General features: G+C 39.7%; 1 protein-coding gene across 1 annotated transcript in view; it reads left to right on the top strand.

Moving 5' to 3' along the window:
* Positions 1-24,822, top strand: part of MACC1 (MET transcriptional regulator MACC1) — a 36,997-nt gene extending 12,175 nt beyond the window's left edge. The window contains exons 2-5 of the mRNA XM_063324982.1: positions 7,393-7,507; positions 9,771-11,809; positions 14,173-14,361; positions 20,316-24,822. Of these exons, the coding sequence (XP_063181052.1) occupies positions 7,393-7,507; positions 9,771-11,809; positions 14,173-14,361; positions 20,316-20,531 (2,559 nt within the window). The 3' untranslated portion in view covers positions 20,532-24,822. The remainder of the gene's footprint in view (positions 1-7,392; positions 7,508-9,770; positions 11,810-14,172; positions 14,362-20,315) is intronic.
* Positions 24,823-27,212: the final 2,390 nt, after the last annotated feature.

The following is a 27,212-nucleotide window of genomic DNA, read 5'->3' as shown; positions in this document are numbered from 1 at the left end:
CTTCAGGCGCTCACCTCAGTTTGCTGAAAACAGAACATCAGAAGAGTAAAGGCACCTTGTATGTGTCTGGATATCAGGTTCAATTCACTTCAAGGTTTACATTGCATGTTTTGCTCATACATCTTCAGTCTACATCTGTCCAAAATAAAGCATCAGTATCCAGGCCGCATACTGACAGGCAATTCAGTTCTACAGTTGGATGCTCAAGACTAGGTCCTGATGTCTTGGAGTGTCAGCCACATCGCTTTGTTATATTGTTTTTAGCATGGAACAGCAAAACCCCCCATCCTATGTCTTTGCAACATACCCAGATGATACAGGTCCTTAAAATCTGTTATTAATGTTAGTTACAATTATAATTTTAAGAACTTTAAGAGTCGTGAGCAAGTAAAACACTGGCCCTTCCCTGCAGGTGTGTTCCTTGGTGCGTTCTGCTTTGCCCTGACGCTGTGAAGAGAGCACAGCTCTTGCAGGATTTCTGTTGTCACTTCACTGGACCGGGTGAGACATTTAAGTGTTGAAAGCCAAGAGGAACTTTTCCCCTGCTTGTTCTCAGCCCTTAAATTTAAAAGTAATTATTTCAGTGAAACATGTAACTCCTAAGTGCCTGATTGTCAGTTCCTAATGAGGAACTACTTTGCTACTTGACCTGGGTTTGACTGTCTGGAAACAGTCAGTTTACCCTTTACTCGCTTTCTGGGTGGACAGTAGATGTGCTATTTTCTATATCTAACTGGAAGAGTGTTAAACGTAAGATGTTGCCAAAATCAAGTTTTTGGACAGTGGAAGCCTTTTTTTTTTTTTCTTTCCCCTGTCATGGCCCTGTGACTGAGGCATACAAAGGCTTTTCTGCTTTTTAAAGAAAACAAATTTCCTTTATTATCCTTGAAGTCAGCTCTGAGATTGTAAATCATTCACTACAGTTAGCGCTTCTGTCCCCCACCACTGCTTCCTGCCCTCACAGACCACAGCTCATATCTGTCTCTCTGCAAAGCTGACTTTTGGCATTAACAGGCAGAGACATGGGCCTTTCCTGGGGAAGAACATAATAAATGCTGCGCAGAGTTGGGAGTGATCTCTAAGCCAAGCTAGTGTGCAGGTGTCTAAGGCTTTATGTCCACTCGCCCTGACAGGTAAGCTGCTCAGTTAAAGCCCCAGTGTAACTTCTGCATGCAGCTTGGATTTGAGTAAAAGTCTAACTTAATAGAAAGAGAAGAAGAAATCAGAGTAACAAAATAATATATTGAGCATTTTGGAGGCTTCCTGTACTTACAAACCCGGTATCACAGCTGTAGCTCACAAGGATATAAACAGCTAGCAGAGATTTTGAGATTCCCAGTCTCTCCCACTCCTCTAGGTTGTTCAAAAATGTTGACAGTTGAGGCTTTTGTTTCATCCTAGCAAGCATTAAAAGCACCCAAGGAGGGGCAGCAGGGCCCTGGTTTACATGCAGAACATGGTACATAGAGGCTTTGCCTTTGCTCTGCAATGTTGCATGTATTATGGCAGCACTGAGACACCTGCGGCACCTAGAAATGGAAACTTTTACCACTTAATGAAACTGCTAAATAAACCGTGTTCCTTACAGAGTATTTTCAACACCCATTTTGAAGGAATAAGTCTGTTGGCATCACAGTCAGTAATAGCCTGTAGTATTGTAATCTCTGTGAAGGAGCCAGAAGTGTTTTCATAGGACCTCCAAAAGTCAAGAAACTAGCTGTGCTTCCAAGGTAGGTATGGTTAAGTGAGAATTCAGTGTGATTTTTAACTATTATTGTTTTAGAGGCTTTTGAGAGGTGGTAAGGAAATGAGTTCATAGAATAATTAAGCTAATAAACTTGCGTTTTAGTTTTCTAAGTTTTCTCTGTTCAGCAAAAAAGAAGAAATACTACAATTTAATAGTACAAAGTTGGATCTTTTCATTAATTTGTTAGTGACAACTTTACTTTCCATTTCCTGTTCTTAAAAAAAGATACTTAGTAATGTAAGTAGAAGGCAACATATTTATTTTTTGCTGAGGCCAAAGAGAAACCATGGATTATTTCAAAGTGGTAGCTGAAACCCAAAAGACAACATCAAAACTTGACTACAGATTCTTGAGGCTTCCGGAAAGCAATATTCCCAAATGTAAAGTTTATAATTGAAAATAAATGCTCTAGCCCTTGTACTCACAACAAGCAGTTTTAGAAGCGTAGGTGTGTGGAATGGAAGGAAGGATTCTTGCCTTGTAGAGGGAGCGTCTATAGTATAGTCGTTTTGCTTGCACAGTGTTCCCCGATGGGGCTGGGAAGCAGTCAGTTCTGGGTCGTGCAGAGCTGAGCAGAGGCTGTAAAAACCCACCTTGTGAACTTGTGGAAATCTACTGAGAGGATGACCCACTTCAAGTCCTGTTTTTGTTGTGCTGAGACTACTAGCTCTACCCTTTAATGCCAGCTCAGGTGAAGTATTACGAGGAACGATTACGTCCATTACAAGCAGTAGCGCAGGCATATCTGGGGCCTGCAGAAAGCTTAAACCCGGGGCTCAGGAAGGAGGGTGAATGGCTCTACAGTTCCCACAGGGTGATAAATTTTCAGAACATTGAAAAAGTAGGTACCAAACTTGGCAACTATTAAACAAGAGAGTAAACTAGTAGATATATCAATTGAACATGCCTTTCTACCATTATAGGCAAAGTGACAAGTAATAGGGTCATACTAAAGCATTAGGGTTGCTGCCAAGCGTTAGGAAGGTAAGGGTTGAGATCTCTCAAGGTTGAACATTAAGAGCTATTTCTGTCTCTGTTCAAAATGAGATACAGCTGCACTTTCTTGACCGCCTCACATGCACCAGGCTGAGAGAACAAGTCAGAGAGTTTATCACTTCAACTGATGGTTTCGTTTGCCCTCCTGTACTGCCATTAGCTACAGTTCAGCCCCATAATCAAAGATCAGTAAACTCGTGTCCAACTGCCTCTCACCAAACTCTGAGCTGCGTAAAGCTGTTCCAGGCCACAAGTACTGAGGAACTGTTAAAATATTAACTATCACTGTAACTAATGTTTAGCTAGAAACATGTTAATCTCCTGAGAACAGGCAGTGTTTTAGATTTGATGGTGATGTTTAGGGCCTTCTGAAACCATCTCTCTTCTGTGTATTGCTTTCTTTTTAGAATTCTTTTTCTTCTCTCTATTTAATAGAATTTAAATAATTCAGTATACTCAGTATTTGGTCAGATCAGGAACACTGTGTTTAACATTCCGGTGAATATGCCTTGCTCCTTTTTCAGAAATAAATTTGTAAAGTAAGTCTAACAACCCAGCCTATATAACTAGCAAGTCATTTTTCCCCATGACAGCTAAAAGTGAGCCAGAGGAATGAGGTGCATCTCCTGCTTGTGTTGCTTGTCCTCTCTCTGCAAATGCATAAACTTCATCCCCTGGATACAAAGACCATGAATCACTGTGAATAATGGTATGGCTGAGTAGTATTGTCTGTCTAAGGTGCACGTAGATGTTTGTAGGGAGACGCTGCCACAGGAGAGCTCTGCTTTTAACACACCCTGCTTTTGAAGAAGGGTTAAGGTTGAATGAAAGGCAAATTGTTAGTGTTTTGCTCTGGGACGCTGGTGCTTTAAAAACACAAGGGAATGTGTTCCCTCTCATTTTTGAGGGCAAAGACAGTGGGCATGTGTTTGCATGTGGGCTTTTTTGATTTTCTTCCTTACCACTATTTTAAGCACAGCAGGACATGTTTTCTTTGGTAGAGAGACTGGAAAGAGAAAAAAAAAAAAAAAACAAAAAAAAAGAAAAAAGTGCACTTGAATTTTAAAAGACCTGGAAGAGATTTCTGGAGGCTTCACCATGCAGCAAGAATATAATTTGCAGCAAGCCTGTCTCCTGACTTCTGTGAAGCTGAACTTTCTACCTGAGACTTTCTTCTTCCTCTAATGTGTTTTTCTTCCTCTGTAACAGTGCCGCAACGTGCCTGCCAGCAGCACTCTGGGTCCTGAGTCCCTTGCTTTTATGGGTCCAGCAATGCCCGCCAGGCTTGAACAGCAGAGTGCACCTGGCAAAGTGTTTCTTGCTCTCCTACAGAAAAACGCCACATCTCTCAGCAGTCACTCAGGTTCAGTCACTGGTCACCTCCGTAGCTGGTCTCTTTCTGATCTCTTCACTTCATTCCCTGCTCACTTCACACTGTGAGCTGACACACCATCAAGTCAGATAATTCTTTGCACCATTACGCGTTTGTCAGTTTTCATCTTTCTTACTCAGTAGCTACAGCGAATGAAAAGCTTAGCTTCTGATTCTTCCTATACATAATTCCCTCTTTTTGCAGCAAAAGGGTTTCATACCTTTCCCTTTTGCCACTGATCAGCATGGCTTTATATCCCACATGCACTCGTCTCTCTTCTCTTGTGGATGATCGTTCTTCTGGATTTGTCCAGGTAAGTTCCTAATTAATAGGGTTGTTCTATCAAAAGTTTCATTTGGGATGCTATTTTATCACAGAATGTACCCATGGAAAAGGATGAGCATTGGGTTTTCTTATTTTCCTAGGCTCATAGAAAGGCACTGGGGATTTATGCATTCCCAGCACTAAGGCTGGAACATGAGAGAGATGGGACACAGCCTTGGTGTCAGATCATGTTCAGGAGGCACGTTGCCTGGTACCCAATAGCGTGTGTACAGCTTGTCCCCAGCATTTCCCACATCCCTTGACATACTGACCAAATGTGGTCATCTTTTGCCCAGGAATGTTTATATCTCCCCCTTCTCTCATCCTCTTCTTGGCTTGCCTGAAGACATGCCTAAATCACGAGGGCTCCCTCACCATGCTCTCATACCAAAGAATTCTTTCAGAGTGGGGACGGGGGGAGGCATGACTTATTTTTGAAAGTGGTTTTCCTTTTCAGTATCCGCCTTTTCTGTCTTTGTGCCAGGCTAGAGGTGAAGGTTTTAAGGAGTTCCCAGAGGGAACTTTTAGGAAATGGCTTGTTCTGTTTGCAGAAATTCTTAGCATTTATAAAACTTCTATATGCAATCTTGTTGTCATGTCTCTGTCAATATACTCCCACTGTGTAAAGAAATTTGTTTTTCTTTCTCTCTCTCCCTCTCCTGTCCCCCAGGGTTTCCTATTTTAGCCCCTGTGCATCTCCTTGCGCTCTTGTGCCCTTTCCTCATCCTTACTTACTGCCTCACATTTCAGACAGCTGCTGAAATAATTGCATTTTTTTTTTAACTATTTAAAGAACTGTTCTTGGATTGGTATGTCAATTGATCAATAAGTCATCAGAGATTAGTACTGGCAACAAATACACGGGTGTTGTAAAAAGTAGACTTTCCTTTTGTACACTTATTGGAGTTCTAGACTATGGATACCTTACACTGGTGATTAAGCCTCCCCAATCCCTGAAGCAGAAGCCCAAGATAAAAATTTTGCATGTTCTTACAGTGTGTTCAGTTTTTCACCATTTTGAGATGCAGCAGGAAAGCAAAAATGGTTTCTTTTGAATGAATCAGTACACATTGTCAAAGATACTGTCCCTGGTTAGAGATGGAGGGAACGGTGATATTTTTATACAGTTGTGGCATGTCTGATCTTGGAACTACAGTGTTGGGATTAAGGATGTATTTTAGTTTCCAGTTTGATTCCGGTAGGGCATTAATAGCAGAAGCCACAAAGTATTCGTCTTGGAGGCTAGTTTTCACTTCCACCTGAAATCAGAGCTTTTGGGGCCAACACCTGAGATTTCTGGTAACAGAGGAACCTGAAAGTTGGTACAGTCCCGTGACAGCGGCGCGGCTGCGTGACTGTCAGGCTCAGCCTGACCTCAGCATGGTGTCCTGCCTGAGAGCAAATCAGCAGCTGAGCAGATTGCCATTAGCTGAAGGTAGCTCTTGTAAATCGGTACTTTTTGTTCTTCCCACATTTGTAGTGGGGAAAGAAAAGATGTCTTAAACCATTGCATTGTGCAATGGAAACAGAGAGCCGACTTCCAGTTTCTGTTCAGTAACTCTTTGATATAAGGTATGCTTCCCTATTCCCATAACTCACCTAATAGAACTGTAACTGAAGATTCCTTTTTCTTACAGCCACAGTAAAACTATGCCCAATGCATCTTTTTTTAATTTTTTTTTTTAATTTATTTTAAAGATGGTAAAATGAGATCTGCTTAGGCTGCATTTGCTGCTGCAGAAGCAGCAGGCTACAATATTTCAGACTCCTGAACAAAGCTGACTATTGTATCCTGTGGATGGACCCAGAAAAACTTCTGGGTTTTTTACCCCTTCTCCTTTTTTTTTTTTTTGATGTTTTGGTTTTTCTTTTCTTTTTAACCATATGTCTTAAAGTCTCTACTGCCCATCAGCATTTCTGTTTCACTATGTATAGGGTCAGAGAGAGGATTCTGGTAAAATCACTAAATGATCCCTTGGTTTATGGCACTGATTTAATGAGCTGTCCTGCACAAAAACGTCTAAAATGTTTTATTTCCTTCAGCTTCTGTTTCTGGGACACAGTAACTTCAGGGTGTAGGATACCCAATGCTCCTTTGAAGACCTGCAACTCCCCTTTCTGGGCAGCCAAAACCAGCATTGGGCAGTGGTACCTTGAGAGGTTCGTTCTCCTGTTGCCTGCCTCAGAGGGATGCCCCTCCTGCCCTGCCCTGGCGATAGCTTTGCTGTTGACCCTCTCTCTTTCAACCACAGCATCTGGTTTACAGCTCTCGTGTCAGGCTCGTGCACGTGCACTCCATGTGCAAACTGCATCAAAACCAAACAGAACTTCTTGTAGCCAGAACAAGGAAGAGGAGAGACCTGAATGTTCTCTCTTGGGCTGTTGCTGTGCTGGCACGGGCACTGCAGAAGGGCACTTCAAGTTATTCTTGTACAGAACAGAAAGAACATCTGACCCGGTATTCTCTCGGGGAAGAGAATAGGAAGAATAATAAAGCAGAAAGGGTGGAAATACTTTAAATTAATTGGCAAAGGAAGGTACAGATCTAGCTCTTCCCCTTTAATGTTTGTGGTCAAACTTATCTGAAAACAGGAATTAGGATGTTTATTTAAAAAAAAAAATATTCAAGACCTTCTGAACAGAAGTTATCGCACAATTGGATCAGTTCCAATTGCAAGATACTTAATTATGTGAGTTATTGGGCTTCACTATGGACTGAGGTACTGTATTGTACTACAGCTGTAGCATCTGGTGTTTTTGCTGCAAATTATATGGTAAGACTCAGGATTGTGATGCTCTTGGGCAGACTCTGTAAATTTACTCATAAAACATAACTTCACTTTTTTTGTTGTTTGTGTCACATCACAGGAACAAAGCATAATTATTCTTCAAGAGTTTCCCCTTTTTCAAACTGCATACTTGCTGCCATTTTATATGTTTAACTGTTTCCTAGGAGGAAAACACTTCCAGTAGTGGAACAGCTTCCCTAACCAGTGGAGAGATTCCACGGAGCAGGTCAGAGGGGACTTTGATTGACGTGGATGACCGAACACCTTCAGCCAGCTACAGTATGTCTCTCTGCTATTTTCCATACTAAGGCTCTCCACCTAAAGCCTGTATTTTTGCAAAACTCTCAGTAGTGCCAAGAGCCATAGCTACTCTGAAAACCGCTGTAGACCATTTTTTTGGTTGGTTTTTTTTTTTCCTTTCATTTTTTCAGTTGGGGTGTGGTTTGCACTGTTCAGGCCGTCACATATGTCCTTGGAGCGAAAACACAAGGTGTTGTCAGAAGGTCCCCTAGGAGAAACTTGCTGAGAAGTCCTCTGTCCACTGCCATAACAAACGTGGGTTGGGCAGGTTGAGAGGGAGAGCTGGAATCATTAACATTTCGTAAATAAATGCTATTTAGAGTATGTTCACTGGGGGTTGAGATGAGGAAAAGAGGGAGTTCTTAGCCAAATTACATTATTTAGGTTTTTAAGAACCAGGAAGGCAAGGTAATTTTGGAGTTAGCCCAGTTTAAAAACTGGAGTCTTAAGAAAGTTGATTTAACCTCATTGCTGTTTTAGCCCAAAAGTTAAGAAAACATTCCCCTCCACAAGGTAGGCACTCTCTTAGCTTTTTGTCCAGTAGCAGATGTGAGTAATGGCGGGCCTGGCACTTGCTATGTGAGTTCAGGAGCCGGAATTATTTCCTCGCTAACCTACTGCACCCCAATAATGTGGTGTATTACCTTGACATGAGAAAGTGTCCAACCTAATGACTCAGTTTCTACCAGAGTTTTCTGCTCAGACTTTTCATATAGAAACATGCCCTTTAGGGTAGGGAAAAAACCCCTAATGTTTCCTTTGGGATTAATTAATTTATTTTTTAATAGACAAAAATGATGTGACTGTAATAGCATCACAGCACAAGGAAAGCTTTTGGCCTGTGGGCAGAAACAAAAGGACTTTTCAGCTGGTGCTTGAGCAGCCCAATCTCATCTGGTGGCCCTGGCCGAGGCTGGGTGCCAGAGGGGCAGATGCTGCCCCTGGGCTTGCTCCCCGTGACAGCTCACCTGGAAGGCTCTTGTCAAGACAATGATAGAGCCTTCCAGATGGGCACCTGGGAAGCAGGTAAATTCCACTTTGGTTCTTCCAAATTGTGACTTTTTTGGAACTGTGGGAAAACTTCATGGTTTTGGCTTTTTGTCACAATTCTTGACAAATGAAACAAAAAGAAAAGTAATAAAATTTAAATATTTTGTGTGTGTCTGAAAGCACTGTCATTCTTGCAGTTGATCAATAATTAGTAACCATGGATATGGAAGGTATTATGGGAAGTGCAATAATGAAGGATATAGATTTGCCGAAAGAATAGAAATGCTGAATTTTCCCACTTAAATTAAAATTCTTTACAAGGATATAGAAAGAAGGGATAGTATAACCTCTGTATATAGAAAAATAACAGCAAACTGAAGTAATAGAAGCCCTTAGCACAAAAACTTGCAGATAGTCTATTCATTGCTGGAAATGTGAGTCTCGATCAACTTATAAACCAGCTCTGTGAACACATATTAATACAAAAAATAAGAACATCTTGTCTTCAGAACAAATAGACATTACTGTTAATAATGAGTATTTCTATTAGAAAGCATATTAAAATATCAATTTTACACCCTTATTTGTCTATTTAAGGGTGATCTCAGAAAAATTAGTAGCCACAAAAACATTTCTCTCCAAGTTTCAAATTGTACAAGACCTCATAAATTTTAGCAATGAATTTTTTTAATGGAAAGCTAGTATAGCAAATTCCACACACACTGACACAAACTGTAAGAGTGCTGTTATCAATTAAATGCATGTGCACTAGCATGAAAAGGAATCCTGAATAATGCATTTATCTGTACTGTCTACAGTGTTTGACAAATGAAACAGTAGTTGTTTAAGCTTTGCAAAGAATTAGACAGAAAGGCAAGAAATCCATTGCATTTTGTTAGAAGCCAAAAATTACTGAAATGGAAGGATTTAAACCTTAAGGGTCCATAGCATACTTGGTGCCAGTTAATAGTTGTAGTAATTGATAATGATCAGCGCTTCACAGAAGATGCTTTACATCCTTCAGCACTAATTTGTTAGCACTCTTTCTATTAACAAAGATTCTTAATGCTACTTAGCAATCAATATTGATACTCTTTAAAAAACTGAAGAAGAAATATACAAATGATCTATATGTATTTTAGTAGGATAAATTTAGTTACCCGTTAGCTTAACAGACTATCAGTTGGAAATTAATGGAATGTCTCAAGACGCTGTGCTTTAGGAAATGCTTCTGTTTTTTTCTTTTAAACAGATGTCAATGAAAGTAAATTGGATTTGGATATTCACTGGTCTGATGTATTCAAACATGCCCGTGCTGTTTCCAAGACTAATCCTTTCTGGAATGAACTATCAGCCTCCAATCCTTTCGTACATGACATAGCTGTTTCAAATAGAAATGAAAATAACAAATACCTTTCGATCTTAAAAGAAAAACCCTATTTGTTCTCCAAAGTTTCTAGCAACAGGGATTCTTTGGCTTCCTCAGGTGATGAGCTAGATATTGATTGTCTTCTAAGAAAGACTTCATCAAGAAGATCTGGACGATCCAAGAGTGTCTCTGACTTCCTGGATATTGTTGATAACCGAAAATTTAATCCTCGCAAGACACCACCTCAAAAAACTATAGCTTCAGACATGACGTGGCTTCAAAATGACCGTGAAGCCTACAAGATGGCTTGGTTGAGTCACCGACAACTCACCCGGTCTTGCCTAGATTTAGAAGCCATGAGCCATAGTCCTGGATGGGCACAAACGCAAGCTACAGACATTCACGTGGTTTGTAAACTGAATCATGAAGGGGGTTCAGTACAGCTACCTGACTCAGATATCAACATTCACGTGCCTGTGGGCCATGTGTTACCTGGGGAATTCCAAGAAGTTGGTTTAAAGGCTATCCTTAACCCTCCATCATCATTTAATAATGAAATGTCTAGCACCGTAAGTCCTCTGATAGAACTTACACTGAGCAACCTCAACACGAAGGAAGCTATTTTCCTAGAGGTGAAAGTTGCAGCTAAAGTGAAGAATGATCCACTCAGCCAAGTTATGAGTGATATTGTGTGTTTTTTTAGTCTCAATAAAGAAGGGCCTTTTAAGAAACTGGAGAATTGCTACACTTATCAAGATACCATACAAGTGAAGCTAACGGACCTAAGTCACGTGATGTATGCGGTGATCGCTGTACAAGCAAACAAAATTCAGCCTCCAGCAACTAATGTCTGGGACTACGTTCATAGAACAGTCTCAGTTGGAATTTATGGTCCCAAATATATTCATCCATCTTTTACAGCAGTTTTTACAGTCTTTGGTCACAACTACATTCCAGGAAAACTTACAATTTATGATATAAAAAAGGGGGGGAAAAGTATGCCTCCTGTTGTGTTTCAACTGTGGGGAAAACATACATTTCTGCTTGAAAAGCCACAAGATCTAAACATTTCTTTGGTATCCTGTGATCCAGATTTTGAAGTGAAGCTGGAAGACCAAAGCAAAAATATTAAAGAGGAAGAGCTGAAAACTGGTGAAATGGTCCGCCAACAATTCCTGTTTTCCATGCTTGGATGTAGGGAGATGCACTTCTTTGTTTTCCTCGTTCAGATTAAAGTCTTAAAAAGTAGCCAAGTAATGCAGTTCCATGTTACGACTCCTGATCCAGCTCCAAAATTAAGTGGAATTATCAATAAGCCAAAGCGCTTACACAACCGCAAAGAAATCAAGTCTGCGCCTTTGCTTTTAATACCAACAGTTAAATATCCAAAGTTTCAAGATAAAACTTTGAGTGTTAATACATATGGAGTGGCTTTGAAAACTGTGTTACGTCAAAATAAGATTGACTATTTGCTAGAATATTTTAAAGGGGACACAATAGCACTTCTAGGTGAAGATAAAGTAAAAGCCATTGGACAAACTAAAATAAAAGAGTGGTATGTAGGAGTTCTCAGAAAAAAGATTGGTCTTGTACATTGCAAAAACATTAAAGTGATTTCCAAAGAACAAGCTATGGACACTGCTGATAGTGAGCTAACAACCAGGAATCTTGTTGAACAAATTGCATTGCCATTCAAAAAACTGACTTACATCTACTCTGTAGTTCTGTCTACAGTATCAGAGAGTGTTTATGATTGGAGAGCTTTGGCTGAGGTGCTAGGATATTCACACTTGTCTTTGGATGACTTTAATGAGACACTTGCTGATAAAGAATCAGAGAGAGTAGCGCACATTGTGAAGAGGATGAAGGAAGATTGCCACGCGAACAGAAAAAAAAGACTATTTCTTTATGAGCTCATTGTTGTAAGTATTGCATGAACTAGCTTGGTTATTGGGAATGCATTGCCAAGAAACTACTCAGTAGTAATGTGTGAACAACAAAAAATGTTCCTGCACCCTTGTGGGAATCTTTACAAACCTGAACATCTTACTAAGAGTTATAGACACCTGTGGATGGAAAATACATCCAGATTCTAATGAAGAATAATACTTTCATAAATTAATTCTGAACAGTGTTCTGTAAACGTTCCAGGAGCCTTGCTCATTTGGTAGAGTGACTGAGTTGACTTTTTTGTTTGTTTGTTTTTAAACGGCCATGATTGAAATAGTTTTGTCTTTTGTCATGGAATTCATCATGGTAAATTGCACCCCTGAGCAATTCACATTCCCATTGTGAAGTATTTACTAACCTTGTAGTGTGGAAACTCCATTATTTATATATCTTGTGTATAAAGGTGCATGTCTAAGTTCACTTTGTATTTTTAAGGCAAGGAAATCCTGACCCACATGTTGAAGACAAGATATTTTATGTACATGACAACTTCACAGTCAATGTTGTAGCAACTTAAGTCCTATTGCAAATATTTCAATATACATTTTCATGGACCTCATTTGTAAGTCACTGGACAACTTCTATATGATTCAATGCTGTTACATGTGAATCAAAAGTAGTTTTAGTCTAAATGCTTCCAGGTAATAGGTTTCGTTGTGTACCATCTTAATTTACTTATGAATTTGTGTGCAAATTAATTTGGAGTTAATGTTTACTCAGTACTGTTCTTGGCTCTGACTGAAAAGTCTACCAGCCTATTTAGGGACAAAAGAGAATTAAATTTCTCCTATAAAAATGAAGTATTATGAAAGTGGGTGTTTAAAAATTCACGTTGTAGCCTTTCATCTAAAGCCTTTTGACTATCCTGAATTGCAGACCTTAACAGGGTTTACTTCTCATGACTAGTACATGCCCTTTGAAGTGCTGACAGCAATTTCAGAAGGATTCAGAAAATTTTGGTAATAGTGGCTACTTACAACTCTTAAGACTGCATTAAACTGTGTGGAATAAAACTGAGCAAGTGTGAAGTACAGTTTAGTCTGCCACGTCTCTGCACAAAAAGGGGAGGGGTGAGTTAAAGGTGAAAACGATCCAAACTTTTAATTGAATACAGCGAAACAGAGTTCATTACATAACAGGCGAAAGATGGGGCATAATAAGATTAACAATCTTTTTAACAATCTTATTAAATTAATAAGATTAACAATCTTAATCTTATTGAGATGCATATGATCTTGAGCTATGAAATGCCGATGCAGGTTCTTGTCTTTGTAAAGCTAGACTTAAAGCTGGATACCACCCATGTCACTTTTGGGTAGAATTTACTGGTTATTTCTTTTAATAAATCTCCTATTTTTATGTTTAATAGGGTTCTTGACTACCAGAGCAAAGGCAAACTGAACAACTTTGTCTCCACTTTGCCAAAGTATAGGGGGATTCGGTACTGTACGCTATAGTCTCCTTCTCAGTACTGTGCCTACCAAAAGTTCTGGTTCACAATGAGTTTTTTTTACAGAAAAATGTTTTACGATTAAATAACACAAATGTCTGATTTCTGCAGCAATGTTTGATATTTTATCAAAAATCAGTATCTAAAACCAAGGAAAACTTCTGGATTTTTTTCTTGATCTTTCACTGAAAAAGTCAACATTTTCAGTGGAACTCTTTGCTGTTAATTTAAGGAGAAGAAAAAACAAACCTATTTTTCTCATTAGCTCTTATCCAAACAAATAAAGAAAGGAGAATGCAACATATCTGCATTTCAGGGTTTCACTCCTGGAACCATTTTAATTTGTTTGTTGTTAAAAGCTCATTTGGTATGGGGGAGGGGAGAGTTTTATGCTTGCATTTCTGCTTAATATTGATCAAATTATCAGTTCTGTTGGAGGAGTAAATCAAAAGGTGCCGGCCAACGTAATCAATGATTTTCCAGATAAGCAGTAGATGAAGGACCGCACCTTAGTATAATAATGCTCTAACTTCATTAAGTTTCCTGTCATACTTTTAAGAAGCTAAATTTGATGTCGCAAATATTTTTGTTGGAGAAGCATATTTTTCGTTTAGGATCTGTAAGCTTGGCAGGATCCATGTGACACTGGAATGCTGAAGTAGCTCAATGCCAGCTTAATTTTTTCTGAAGCTTGTCGGCAGTTTTCCTGTGAAACTGTTGGCAACACTTTTTGTAGGGAAAAAAAGTTACATATTTGTAAGAACACAAAATAGACAAAGAGCCTTTCTGTCTGCTTAGAAATGCAGAATAGTGCTATAAAAACAAATGATAATGTTCTGTTTGTAATTACTGTTGAAGGAACACTGATGACAATGATTGTTGCAGGCACTTTTGAAAATAGATTGCCAGGGATTAGTGGCACGTCTTACCCAGGACACCATCATTTTGACTTCAGCTGTCAAGCTTGGCAAATACTGGCGGGAGCTTGCGGAGAAGCTAGCCCGACTCACAAAGCAGCAAATCGAGGCTTATGAAGTACCCCACCAAGGGAAAAATGGCGTGGTAGCTCTGGAGGTAAGGCTCCGGTGTAATGGGGCGTGCACACTTGCTCCTCCACACAAACACAGACAGGGACCTTTCTTTGTCCTTGCATTGTGCACTTCTTCCCTTTTGCAGTCCAGCCTCCTTATTTAATTTGTAAGCCCTTCAATGTGAGGAATTGTCACCAACTTTCGTTTGCAATTATATAGATATTCCTTTGAGGCCAATTGTTTGGTGTTACTGTGCCTAATTAATTTGCTGTGGACGTCCTGATCTCTGTCTTGAGCTTCAGCTCTTTACTCCCACCCCAAGGGCCATTTTCAGTCCCTTCTTATTGTCCTGTCCTCTTGGCAATCTTACTCACTCCTCCGCTGTCATTTCAGACACAGTGAGGAAGACCATCCAGTCCTTGCAAAAGCTACTTCAAATCACCCTCAGTACAGCTTTTGTTCTTTCCACTGAAAGGAAGCTTACTGCCACCAGTAACGCTTTTCTGTGCCCGTGTAATATTTGTGGTCATTTAGCTTAGGTAGCATGACAAGAGGTTGGAAGCTCTGACACCAATTCCACTTCTGTCTTGCTATATGAACATGGCAAATACATGCTCTACTTTCATAGTTTATCAGGTAGGTCATGCTATTTGTCCTCCTTTGTAAAGCACTCTGCTTATACAGAAGTATGAGTCCTGAATAAAAGTCAAGTTGTCCTCTCAGATGTATTTTAGTGCAATTTTATCTGCCTAATTATATCTCTAGTACCATTTGAGGTGCCCAGAGGTACCCATGGCATCTACGCAATGTCAGATATGCCACAAGACTTAGGGTGGGCCCTCATCTGCGCCTCTGAGCCAAGAGCCAGCCCGTGCTCCTGGCACACCTTTGCCCACGCAGCCAAGTTGCTTCCTCCATTTCTCTACTCTCACTTTAACATCAAAGCATGCAGTAGATCCACTGTTTACCACAGAGTTATATGCCAATGACTTATAGGTCCCAGACTGGGTTTTACCCTGATTATCCTCTTTTATAAGAGGGGGTACCTTATAGCGGCCTTCCAGTACCTGAATGGGGCCTACAAGAAAGCTGGGGAGGGGCAGTTTGCAGTGGCATGTAGTGATAGGACGAGGGGCAATGGCTTTAAACTAGAGCAGGGTAGGTTTAGATTAGACATTAGGAAGAACTTTACAGTGGGGTGGTGAAACACTGGTACAGGTTTCCCAGAGAGGTGGTGGAGGCCTCATCCCTGGAGACATCCAAGGCCAGGCTGGATGAGGCTCTGAGCAATCTGAACTAGTTGAAGATGTCCCTGCTTACTGCAAGACTAGATGATCTTTAAAGATCCCTTCCAACCCAACACATTCTATGATTCTATGATAAACATTGCTGAATGATACTCAAGATGACCTTTCTGCCTTGAGTGCTTACACTCAGGCTCTGCTCCCTCTGCCTGTACCGTCATCCCCTAATTATTGCAGGTAATGCTCACAATCCAGCCTGAATTCCTTCTCTCTTACCTCTTAGTACCAAAGGAATCGCTATTTCCCATTCACAGGTTCTCAACTACTTGAGATAACTTTTTCTTCCTTTTTCTTTCCCTGTAGCTGATTCTTCCTATTCCCTGCTAAACATACCCTCCTTTCGATAGTCTGAATCCAGTGTCTTTCATCTCAGTTCTATCTGCTTGGTGATAGCTACCAAGAGATTTCTGCTCTAATCGTGCACCACCACCTCTTATTCCCTTTGTATGCTCCACTCTCCCTCCTGAATCAATATTTGACCAAAATTCCACACATTTACTTACAAGGTTCTGCACTTTTCTGCAAAATTATTTCTATCATTGCTGTTTGCAAACACTGCCGCCTCCTCTGATCTTGCTTTTCTCTTTGAGCTATTTTGTGTATTTATTTTTTTTTAAGTTGTTCTGGGTACACTACTTGTGCCTGGATGCACCTTTCTCATTAAATTTTTTTCTCATAAAACTCTCAGGTCTATCAATCCCTAGTCTACTACTCTCCTTTACCGAAAAAATCACCCTGTTATTGGCTCTGTTTTTGCACTACCTTATTCTAAAATACTAAAATAAAACAGAATGTGAATGTTTGTTATTTCCATTATGGTTTGTTTGTTTGTTTCTTTTTTAACTTTTATGCAGTGCCTTGCCCAACTTCCTAGACTTTTGTTTTACTTACTAAGCTTTCTGTGTTTCTCTGACAAAACCCCAGCTTTCTACAGAAGGAATTATAGATCTGAACAATGTGTGACTCTACTGGTCTTCATGGTATTTGGAAATGTTTTCTCCCTTGCTAACAGACAGCAGAACAAAAACAATCTTAAAACTCTTTTTCCAGCACCATAACTATTTAGTTTTATATATAAATATATAAAAAATACGTATGCTTACTTTGTTTTAAATGTGTGTCTATTTTTATAAGGCTCATCTTCTGCTTCATACACTCTGTTCTTTGATTTTCAAAAGTTTTTTACATTATTTTTATGATAAACCACCTACAAGATCCTCTGCCTTTCAGTGACAGTGTCTGCTGCCAGAAGATAGTACAGTCAAATTCATCATAAAAAAGCCAATAATAGAGTATGTTCTATTTTTCAAGAGAACATTCAACAAGCAATCAAAGATCAGAATTTTGCTTTATTTTTATGTCATTTCTCAAGACTTAGGATGGGCCCATGAGGAATTTCTTGGTTTCGTGTGAGCTTTGTACCAGTGCTTGTCCACACAGGTGTGAGTTCAAAGCACACTGTGTTTCTAGCCCTGGTATCTCACGTGAACACTCAGCATCCTCATGGTCCTGTGAATCTAACCTTGAGTTTCAGTACTTTCTACTGCATTTCAGTGCTTTCTTCTGACCTCTGAACTTCTCAGTGTTCTGGTGAATTTGAACCTTTACATAGAGAAAGCAATACTCTGTTTATAAAGTTTTGAGTATGTTGTTCAGTAGGGATGCAAAATTTATGCAACTAACGCAGTGTAAATTCATACCTGTGTGGAGATGCCCCTAGCGTTGTTACAAAGTTAGCATTAGTCTGACCAATTTCAGAATGATTGCTGATCCTCACATTTACTTAGCAAGCATAACAGAACCCTGATTAAAACCACCTTGTCCTAGCCTGGAGTTTTCTAATGGAAAAGCTTTCTTATTGATAGTAGTTGTTGGTGTGAAAATAGGAAGCCAAACACAGATGAGGGAGTAATACGTCTTGGCTAATTATTGAGGATTATCTGAAAACATTAAGCAATTCATTACCCATCAAGGACTGTTCTCCCATCAAGAGAATTGATTGGCTGAAAAATGTTTCTACTTTTAAACTTAATATTTTTATAGTAGGAGAAGTCTTTTCCCAGTTGATCACGGAGGTAACTTGAGGTACATACAATTGGTGCCTAGATTTTGAAGTGCTTTTCATCAGTAAATTCCAAATCACTTTACAGAGGATGTAGGTATCATTATTACCTACTCAGCAGAGGCATTGGGAGCAGAGGGAAAACTCATGCATGCAGCTGAGATGAGACTGGCCCAGCATGCTGCAGTGATTTAATGTTTTGCCTGAAAATCTGCTTTAATATAATTCAGGAAAGTCAAATGCAATTCATTTCAGCCACTGCATTAAAGTATGGGGATGTGGAGAAGGACCTGCCTTAGAAGCCTGGTTTGCAGTGTTAGTTCATTGTGGTGAGGGCATAGATTATTGCTGAGTTAACCGTGTATCACTGATGACCAGTTTATAAACTTTTAACCCCCCTTGCCCCCTCTCCCCGCCCCCTTTTTTTTTTTTTCTTTTCTTTTGTCCCAGGGAAAAAAAAATCAATTGTGACAAAGTAGAGGAAAGCAGGATTTGTATTTTAAACACATTTCAGCCAATTCTCTGATTGCAGTGTCAGACTGACCTTCAGCATAACTCAAAGCATCATATCTTTTCATACTGTCTCTTCATATTTTGGTGAAGACCCAAGGTGGTACCCCAATTCTTCAAATATCCTGGTCTGTCAGGAGTATCAGGAAAGGAAGCATAAGACAGAGAAAAGGCATAGCCAGCAGTAGAATATCAGGAAATCCCAGCTTCTCCTGTTGCCTGCTTTGATTATCAAGCTAAAAACAGACACTTTCTGGTGTCACCATAAATACAACAGTGGTGAGCTGCTTTAGTTCATTAAAATATATTGTAATACGTAGTATTTACAGTAGTACATTAAAACCTTTTTCAACATAGTCTGTCTAATAAAAGGGAAGAAGTCATCATTCTCCTTCTTCCCACCTACCACCAAACTACTTTTCTTTCCTCCTTTTGTAACCTGATGGTTATGATTTAAGATAGACTTGCTTAAAGCGAGAAGTAGGCAGCATTGATTTTAGGTAAATGATGGTACCCTTCCCTTCTGTACACCTAAAATGAGAAACTGCACTGAAAACATAGGCACTTTTTTACATCTTAAACTGAAGGCAGAAGCCAGACTAATCAGACTACAAGACACGCTACTGGGGTTATGAGTTTGATGGATTTTTCCATTTGGGAATGGGGGACAAAGCCAGCAGAAGTTGAGGGAGATGTTTACAGAAACTATGATAGAATCAATCTTGGGATAAGTTGAGAGTTCTTAGTCCAAATGTGGAGAAAAGCGCAGAACTATGAGTAAAAAAATTCTCCTGCTACTCAGTTCTTCAATGGATCAAGTAAATAAAGCTTAAATCAAGGAAGCGGAGCTTTATGTTGTGTATTATTTGTAAATTAATAGGATTATATTGAGGAAATAACCAGTTTCCTGCTGAATTATCCTTCAGAACCATGAAAACTGCTTTTCCATTAAAAGAGAAAAAGATGTTAAAAAATCTGGACTTCCTGATCACTTTTGTGTGTAGGTATATAAAAATGTGCACACATCAGTCTGTATGCTTTTATTACTATGCATAAGTGTGTTTCTGTTAAAACAGCAAACGCCAGAACCTTTTAGGAAAGCGATGGGTTTCTTGCTTTGTGTATCATTGATGCAATTACTAACCCAATTGCTGTTGGCAAAACCTTTATTGCCAATGATGAGTGGGAAACTAGAAAGTGGATAACCAAAGTTAAAATTGGAAAAGCAGCAGCTGGCAAAACAATCTTTGTGTTTGTAAACTGAGCAAACTTACTCTGGACATCAGCACTTCGAAAGATGTGTGTCCAGCTTGGTATCTGAATCATGCTGTCATAGCTTAATTAATGTCACTAAATCAATGACAGATCACACCTGCTAAGGATCTCCTCCATATTTGTTTGGCATAAAATAAACATATTGTAGTTTGAAAGAAGGAGCACTGGTAACCTGTCTTTTCATTTCCTCTGTTTCTTCCAGGACGCTTTTTAAATTGCATGTCCTGATTTTAAAAAATTAATTATTAAAGCTTTTGACTGTCTTGCTTTTGGAGTGTTTGTTTTTTTTTGTTTGTTTTGTTTTTTTTTTTTTAAACAGAGTTTTTACAGATAGATCATCTTCCTGCTGCTGTTACCAGAAGACATTTTTGTAAAGATAAGAAACATGTTTAAAATTTCCAGGCTAAGCAGGGGGACAGTGGCATGTTGATTAATGAGACAAAGGGAGGCATTTACCATCAAAACCAGTCAAACTCCAAATAGGGAAACTGCTGTTGGGTATATGCATTGCAAAAATGACCAAGAGGAAAGTGTTTTCCTTCCACCCCTGTTTTTTGAATTATATTTTCAGACGGGGATATATTTCGACTTGGTGATAAATGAAGAATTTATCTTTCCATTATTTACCCCTCTAAGAATTTGAGAGTTTCATAGAAATGAAGTACGTAAGGTTAGTGCACTTTTTATATCAGTATGTCTTTTATCATACAGCATTTCAGTGAGGCTAGGTATCAAACACTTATTTACTTTTTGATGACTATTCCACTATTGGAAAGATTTAGATTTTTTGCTCAATAATTCAATTTCTGCCGCTAAACTCTTTTCCTTTTTCTGCTTTATTTGCAGATGATGTGGAAGCCTGCATATGACTTTCTCTACACGTGGGGTGCCCATTATGGAGACAGCTACAGGGATGTACTGCAAGATCTGCAATCAGCCTTGGATAAAATGAAAAACCCAGTAACAAAACAGTGGCGAGAGTTAACTGGAACGTTAATTCTTGTGAACTGCATGGAGGTGCTAAGGGCAAGTGCTTTCTCCAAAACAGAGGAAGAGGAATAGTTCACCAAGATATGTTTTTGGGGAAATCTCTTGAGAAACTGTACTGCTGATATTTGTGTTTCAGTGATGCTTGCAGAACAGGACAGAATGCCCCATGGTTCTCAGCTACAGATCGTCAGAACTTGCTAAGGACTACCAAATAAATAAGAAAAGAGTGGGGGATTCAACTAGTGAGGTCAACAAAAATGACTTGAATTCTGCACTGTAGGTTGCAAAAAGGAGCTATTTCTGATTCAACTGACTTTCAGGTGGAGATCAGTTTTAAAAACAGAACTATGCATGGTTGAGTTCAGCCTGCGGGGCCTAGGTTTACATTTTTTGCAGTAGGGTATTAAAATTAAATATTTAATACATTATTTTAATTCGTGCCCAAAACCCTCAACTCTAAGTCAATGGGTGCAGGGTAGCCTAGAAAAAAACTTTAGGATTTTTCTGTTCTCAACTGAGACGAAATTAATCTCATCTCACAAAACAGAAATTCAACAGTTATTTGCACCTGGAAAAATTGATGTGTGCTGCTCAGTCCTTCCAAAACAACTTCTGCTGTCTTTTCTGGAGACTGGAAGAGAAAAAAGCGATGTCATGGTCAAAGGTGATTGGTTTGTTGATGTAATTCAACACTGTTTGTATATGTGGGGGTTTTTTGGTGTTTTTTTTTTGTTGTTGTTGTTTTGGGGTTTTTTTGACATTCCAGCAAATTTGTCTAGATTCTGCTGAGCGGAAATTCAGGAAGCCTTCTCGGCGTACACTGTCCGTCCCTCTGAACATTTGCTTATTCCTACTCTGTTGTTAATAAATAGGTAAATAGGGAAGAGTGGGTACAAGGGCTGTAGACAGCTCACACCTGCTTCTGTTAATAATTTTCTTCCACCTTACTGTATGAAGAATATGGGGTGATGGCTATTATTTTCTCAAAAAAAGTTAACAGTGGCATGCTTTTTAGATGCATTTATTTATGGAGCAATTAATTATCATTAGTCATATGCTCTAAAAAGAACCCTGCTTAGCTGCTATCAACAAAAATATTTCGATTCCAGAGTAGCTTATTATAAATACAGAAAATACAGGATGAATAATAGCTACAGGCTAACCGATGTTATTTAATTTTTTAACATGATGTTAAATATATTTTTAGTTAAGTGGTAGATGTAAAAGGTTAAAGCCATTTTGAGCAGCTTTGATCAACATTCATTCAGAAACTTCAGCAAATACTCATGACAACCAGTTGAAAAGAAAATTGGTGTTCTGCCATCATTTGCAGTTGACAAGACAAAGCTAAATTCTTTCAGGAGTACCGCAAAGGAGTAACATTTCAGTCCATAACCTGTGCTTCCACTTAGTTGATCTCTACTAAGAAGGGAGGTTTTGTGATTCTAAAACAAAACTGTACATTTAAATATTTTTCTTCCCCTCCCCTTTCCTCTAACCTGCTTTCTTTTCTACTTTCATTAGGCTTTCGCAAAGCACACATAGCTCAGGAAGGAGGCTGAGGAAAGAGCACTTGCTTCAGTAATAGGAAATAGAAAGCAGAATAGACCTTAAATTAAAATAAATTCTTTAAAATAATACTTACAAAGTACCACCGCACATTCCCAGGAAAACTTTTTGGAGGTTTCTCAGACTGCTGCTGTGAAACCTGAACAGGATTTTGCAGTTGTGCAACAGGTCACACACCATCTGCCTGCTTAAAACTGCAGGGAAATACTTTTTTTGCTCCCTAATAGCTGAAATACCAGAGGAGATCACAGAGAAAATCTTTCAGATTCACGATGTTCTCTCACCAGCTGTTCTTCCCGTGTCCCAGCAGGCCATGCTCACTTACTTAAAGCCTGTTAAGCACCTTTATTTTTTCTTTTTTTTTTTCTTTTTTTCTTTTTTACCCTCTTTTGTTAACCTGGCTGCAGCAGCTAAGCAACTCAGGTTACTCCTGTTTCTGAAGACAGGTCTCTGCTTCCATCCTTTTTTTTTGCACATCTTAATTTCTTACCTTTACTAAATGTGTGTTTACTACACGGCCTATTGAAAAAGAAAGTAATTTCTTGGTTCAGTCCTGAATTATTCTGTTATTGCTACTAGTCGAAAGAGGGGGAAAAGCTACCAAAAGCACCCATTCCTAGTTGTGTGATTTTACCAAATATGAAGGACAAGCTGCCCAAAGTCTTCAAGGCTGAAGGACAATCCATCCTGAGAAAGTGGTCAGTGATCAGGATTGGGAAGAGAAGTGCCTGGGGAGCAGAGGTTGCTGCCGGTTCTTCTCATGGCCAGGCCCTTTCATTGCTGTGAAACAACGGCAAAGTTGTTTCTGTCTTGAATGAGTTGAATTTGGCCCAGTAGATTTAGCAAATATTGACTTAGTGAGTCAGTGTTCTCCTTAGCTTGCAGAATTATGCAACTGATCCTCCAAGAATATTTCTTTAAAAGGGAATTTATATCTGTCTGTAGTTGTGCTGTACTCCAGGGTCTTCGACTGTGGGCTTTGGTTGCTAATTGCGCTCCCCATTTTTACTTTAAGCTTCTGCTCATATGAATGAAATGTGCACTCGTGCAATATTCTGTTTACTTTAGCAGCCCACACTGGATATATTAAAAAAAAAAAAGGGTATTAAAACCCCATATTTTATTCTCTAATATTCAAAACCACAAAATGCCAACTGAGAGTGGAAGCAGCTGCACTCAGCGGCAGCACACAGCTAGGAGCACATGGCTTTGGTAAACACACTCTGTTCTTGACCTTTTCTCCTTTCCTCCCACCCTGTCAAGAGAGAACAGCTTTCCCATGAGCCTGCACACATACCTTCTTGGATTTCTGCGAAGTGGGATGAGACTAACAACTCCTTGGGAGGAGACAAGGAAAAATACCAGCCCCTGGTCTTTGCCTTAAATGACCCTCTGCTTCCAGTTTACCAATTTCTTTGAGTAGCCTGGGGAAAAGAGCTGTGTCAGCCAGTTCCATTTCCCTTTGTATGTGTAGGCAGAAAAAACACCCCTTTCACCTTCCTTCTAAGCTCTGAATAGGTATGTTTCTTAAGCAAATGAGCAAATGAAAAACTTGTGAGTGCACTGATTGCTTTACAATTCCACCTACCCATGAGAGCTGGAAAAATGGTTCCCTCAGGCCTGGCTGCACCTGAGTGGGGCAGACACCTTCCACAGTGGGCAGCGGCAAGGAAAATCTAGCTGTCAGAAATGATGTTTTTCCAATGAAGTTGGAAGCCACTGCTGTTGTTACAGTGCAGAGGTATCTCAGCTCCATGCTCCACTACCACAGTAAGGTGACATATTTCTGAATTAAGAAGAGTCAAGACAGGAGAGAAAAGGTAAATTATTCCCCCACGTAAGTTCCAGTCGTCCAGTTGGGTTTTGGGAAGGATTCTGTTCCTTAGATTTCACTCACTTTTTTTTGGAAAGCAGAGGTTTAGGGAAGGGAAAGGAAGTTTCTTTTAAAATATAAGTAAAGGGCTACTCCCCAAGAAAGTCTACAGGCAGCAGGTCAGACACCAAGAGCAAGCTGCAGGTTGAAGGGCGTTCTTTGGGGAATTGTCCAGGGAAGAGAAGGGGAGGAACCATCAGACATCCTTCTTCCTACTGAGGCCGGAAAAATGGGGAGAGGTGGGCAAGTGTCTCTTTTAAGTCCCTTTTTTTTGTTGTTGTTGCTGTGAAAATGACTGATTTTCACAAATTCTTCTCGTAAACCTAAGCTCTTTGAAAAGCAAACACTAAGCAGCTCCAAAGAAACAACTCTATTTTGTTTTGTGGAGTTGACTCTGAAGACTTATTCCTAAAGTACTTCTGGATTCAGTAAGTGATCAAGCCAACAATGGTCTACTAAATAATAAAGGCTATTGTTTAGAACTGAAGATGGTAATACCATGTTCCCAGCTAAACCCAGTGATCTAGCTTTTTTATCATCTAATAGCTTTTTCAGCTGTGGTCAGCTGAACCAAATAGGAATATAAAGCTTTGCTGTTTTGTTCTGTTTGTGTTGTAGCTATGAAAATTACCCATGAAAAGACAATACAATGGAGAGTAAGGGGGTTGGATTTTTTTTCCCACCCTAGGAAAAGCATGTAGCAAATGGTATTCTGCACATTAGTGTGAGACATCAGCCAGTCTATTAAATTCTTTGGAGAAGTCCTAAAGCAATTGTAGATATGTAAAGAAAATGTTAGTCCAGTGTGGGTGATAACCATTTTTCTTGAGAGTTCTGCTGTCAATAAATGTCTCCAGACAGTATGGGACATCGTTCTTCAAATAACCTGTGATTAGTCTTAGAACAGAAAGTGCCATTTTATATTTGTTGCCAATGTGTATATATATATTATCTATTTTTTTTAACTCACAATATATATTTTTAAACAAAATAAAGGAAAATGATATTGTCCACTGGAATCTTGCGTGGATTTGGTTTTGCTTTTGGCAGACAAAGAAGAGAAGAGGAAAATGGCCACGGGGTGAAAGAGCATGGTTCTGTTAATCCTAATTTTTCTTCATTTAAAAATTCTCTGTGTTAAAAGGATTAACGTCTGCTCCTTTTACTGTGTTATGCTGGTTTTGTCTGGGATAGAGTTGATTTTCTTCATCGTAGCTACTATGGGGCTATGTTTTGGATTTCTGCTGGAAACAGTGTTGATAATACAGGGATGTTTTCATTACCGCTGAGCAGGGCTTACACAGAGTCAAGGCCTTTTCTGCTCCTCACACCACCCTGCCAGCGAGTAGCTTGGGGGGACACAAGAAAATGGGAGGGGACACAGCTGGGACAGCTGACCCCAGCTGACCAAAGGGATAACCCATACTGTCTGTCACTATGTTCAGTCATAAAAGTTGGGGGAAGAAGGAGGAAGGGAGGTTGTTCAGAGTTATGGCGTCTTTCTTCCCAAGTAACCATTCCGCTTGATGGAGCCCAGCTTTCCTGGAGATGGCTCCCTGCTTGCCAATGGGAAGCGGTGAACAAATTCCTTGTTTTGCTTTGCTTGTGTGCGCAGCTTTTGCTTTACCTATTAAACTGTCTTGATATCAAGCCATGAGTTTTCTCACTTTTACCCATCTGATTCTCTCCCCCATCCCACCGTTTGGGGGGTACAAGTGAGTGGCTGTGTGATGCTTAGCTGCTGGCTGGGGTTAAACCACAACATGTGTTCATAAGCAAAAGTAATTTGTTTAGATTTTTTCCTGAAACAGAATGAATTTGCTATTGAAAAAAGGGCTGTATGTGGAGCTTGCCGGGGAAGCCAGGCCTCTTCACAAGAATATGCCCTCAAATTTTCTCTTTTTTTTTGTTGCAGAATCATGAAAGTAAGTTTGAAAAGGCGAATCTTTGTTTGAAAAGGTCAGTCAAAACTGACACAAGCTTCTGAACCTTCAGTAGAAAGAAATAATACTGCTGATTGGCTTTAACTGAATATTTATTTCAATTTTCTCAAATCAAATTTTTACTTAAAGATCTTTTCAGTACGAATTAGCTAAGAGTACAGCCTATATCTTCAATCCTAAATTTATGATCAGTATTTTAATTTAAAACTAAGTAGAAGGAATTACTATACTGACTAGAAGGTCCATTTACATATCCATTCTAAATCCCAGGTTTTAAAATGTAAATGAACTGGCCTGCCAGGAATAGGGATGGCAGCACAACAGTCCCAAGAGAGCAGACAAAGACGAAGTGCATTCAGTTCCACTCCACAACTTCAGAGCTTTAAACCTTATGTTTGTGGTAAACTCAGAACAAGACCTAAATACAGCCTTGTCAAATACAATACCCTGCGAACAAAGGGAATCAGGAGTGACAGGGAGGAAGTGACTAAGCAATGGCTGCTCAGTATGTCTCATAACAATGAAGTTATCAGGCGATGGATTTAAAAATAAGCGAAAATACCTTTTCACTCAGTGAGGAACTGGGGAATGTGTTGTTATGGGATATTGTAGAAGACAAAAGCGTAAATGGGTGCAGAAGGCAATTAGTCGAATTTATGGAAAAAAGTGCCTTGTGGATGTGGTGGTTTGTGTACAGCCAGCAGCTTTGTGTAACACAGAGTCAGATACTGAAAATGCAGCAGGGAGAAATATTATCCCGTGATTGCTCTGTTTCTCACACTCTTCCCTGGAGACTGTGGGGCTGGAGCAGGCAGGCGCCTGCTCTCACCCTGACTCTCCCAGTGGTCTTATAAATATAAGGCTGGCACAGTCCTCACACAGCCTGGTATGCTCCTTTTTAGCACCCCGTCTCCCTCCTGCCCCCAGCTGCAATTCATTCAGCAACAACCGTGGCCCCTCTTATGGTCCATGGCCTCAAGTGCCAAGAGCTGCTGGTTGGATTGAGCCATGATCCTCCAGCCAGCTGTCTCTGGCAATGGGGTTGGTGATGCGGGAGCACAATCCTAAACTGCTGGTAACCCAGCCACTTCCCCAGGGCTGGCCCTGCTCCGTGACCTTTCTTCTCTCTCAGGATCCAGCATAGCCGTACTTCACACATCAGAGGGAAAAACAAGGAGGTGACAAAGGCTGTGTGGGGGAAAGGAGTGGCAGATTTTAAAGGAAATCTCACATGAGAAAGCTCATTTCTAAATTCTACTTACAAGTAGGAAATGTTACTATTAGAGTCTGAAACCATTTCATATAATGCCACCCTTTATTCTTCATACAAAAGCCTCTCTTGCTATTAATAAAGGAGTTTAAAAAAAA

This window comes from Chroicocephalus ridibundus, chromosome 2 (genome assembly GCF_963924245.1).
Source record: "Chroicocephalus ridibundus chromosome 2, bChrRid1.1, whole genome shotgun sequence".
Classification (NCBI taxonomy): Eukaryota; Metazoa; Chordata; class Aves; order Charadriiformes; family Laridae; genus Chroicocephalus; species Chroicocephalus ridibundus.
Note: the sequence above shows the minus strand (reverse complement) of the source record. Positions and strands in the feature narration are given on the sequence as shown.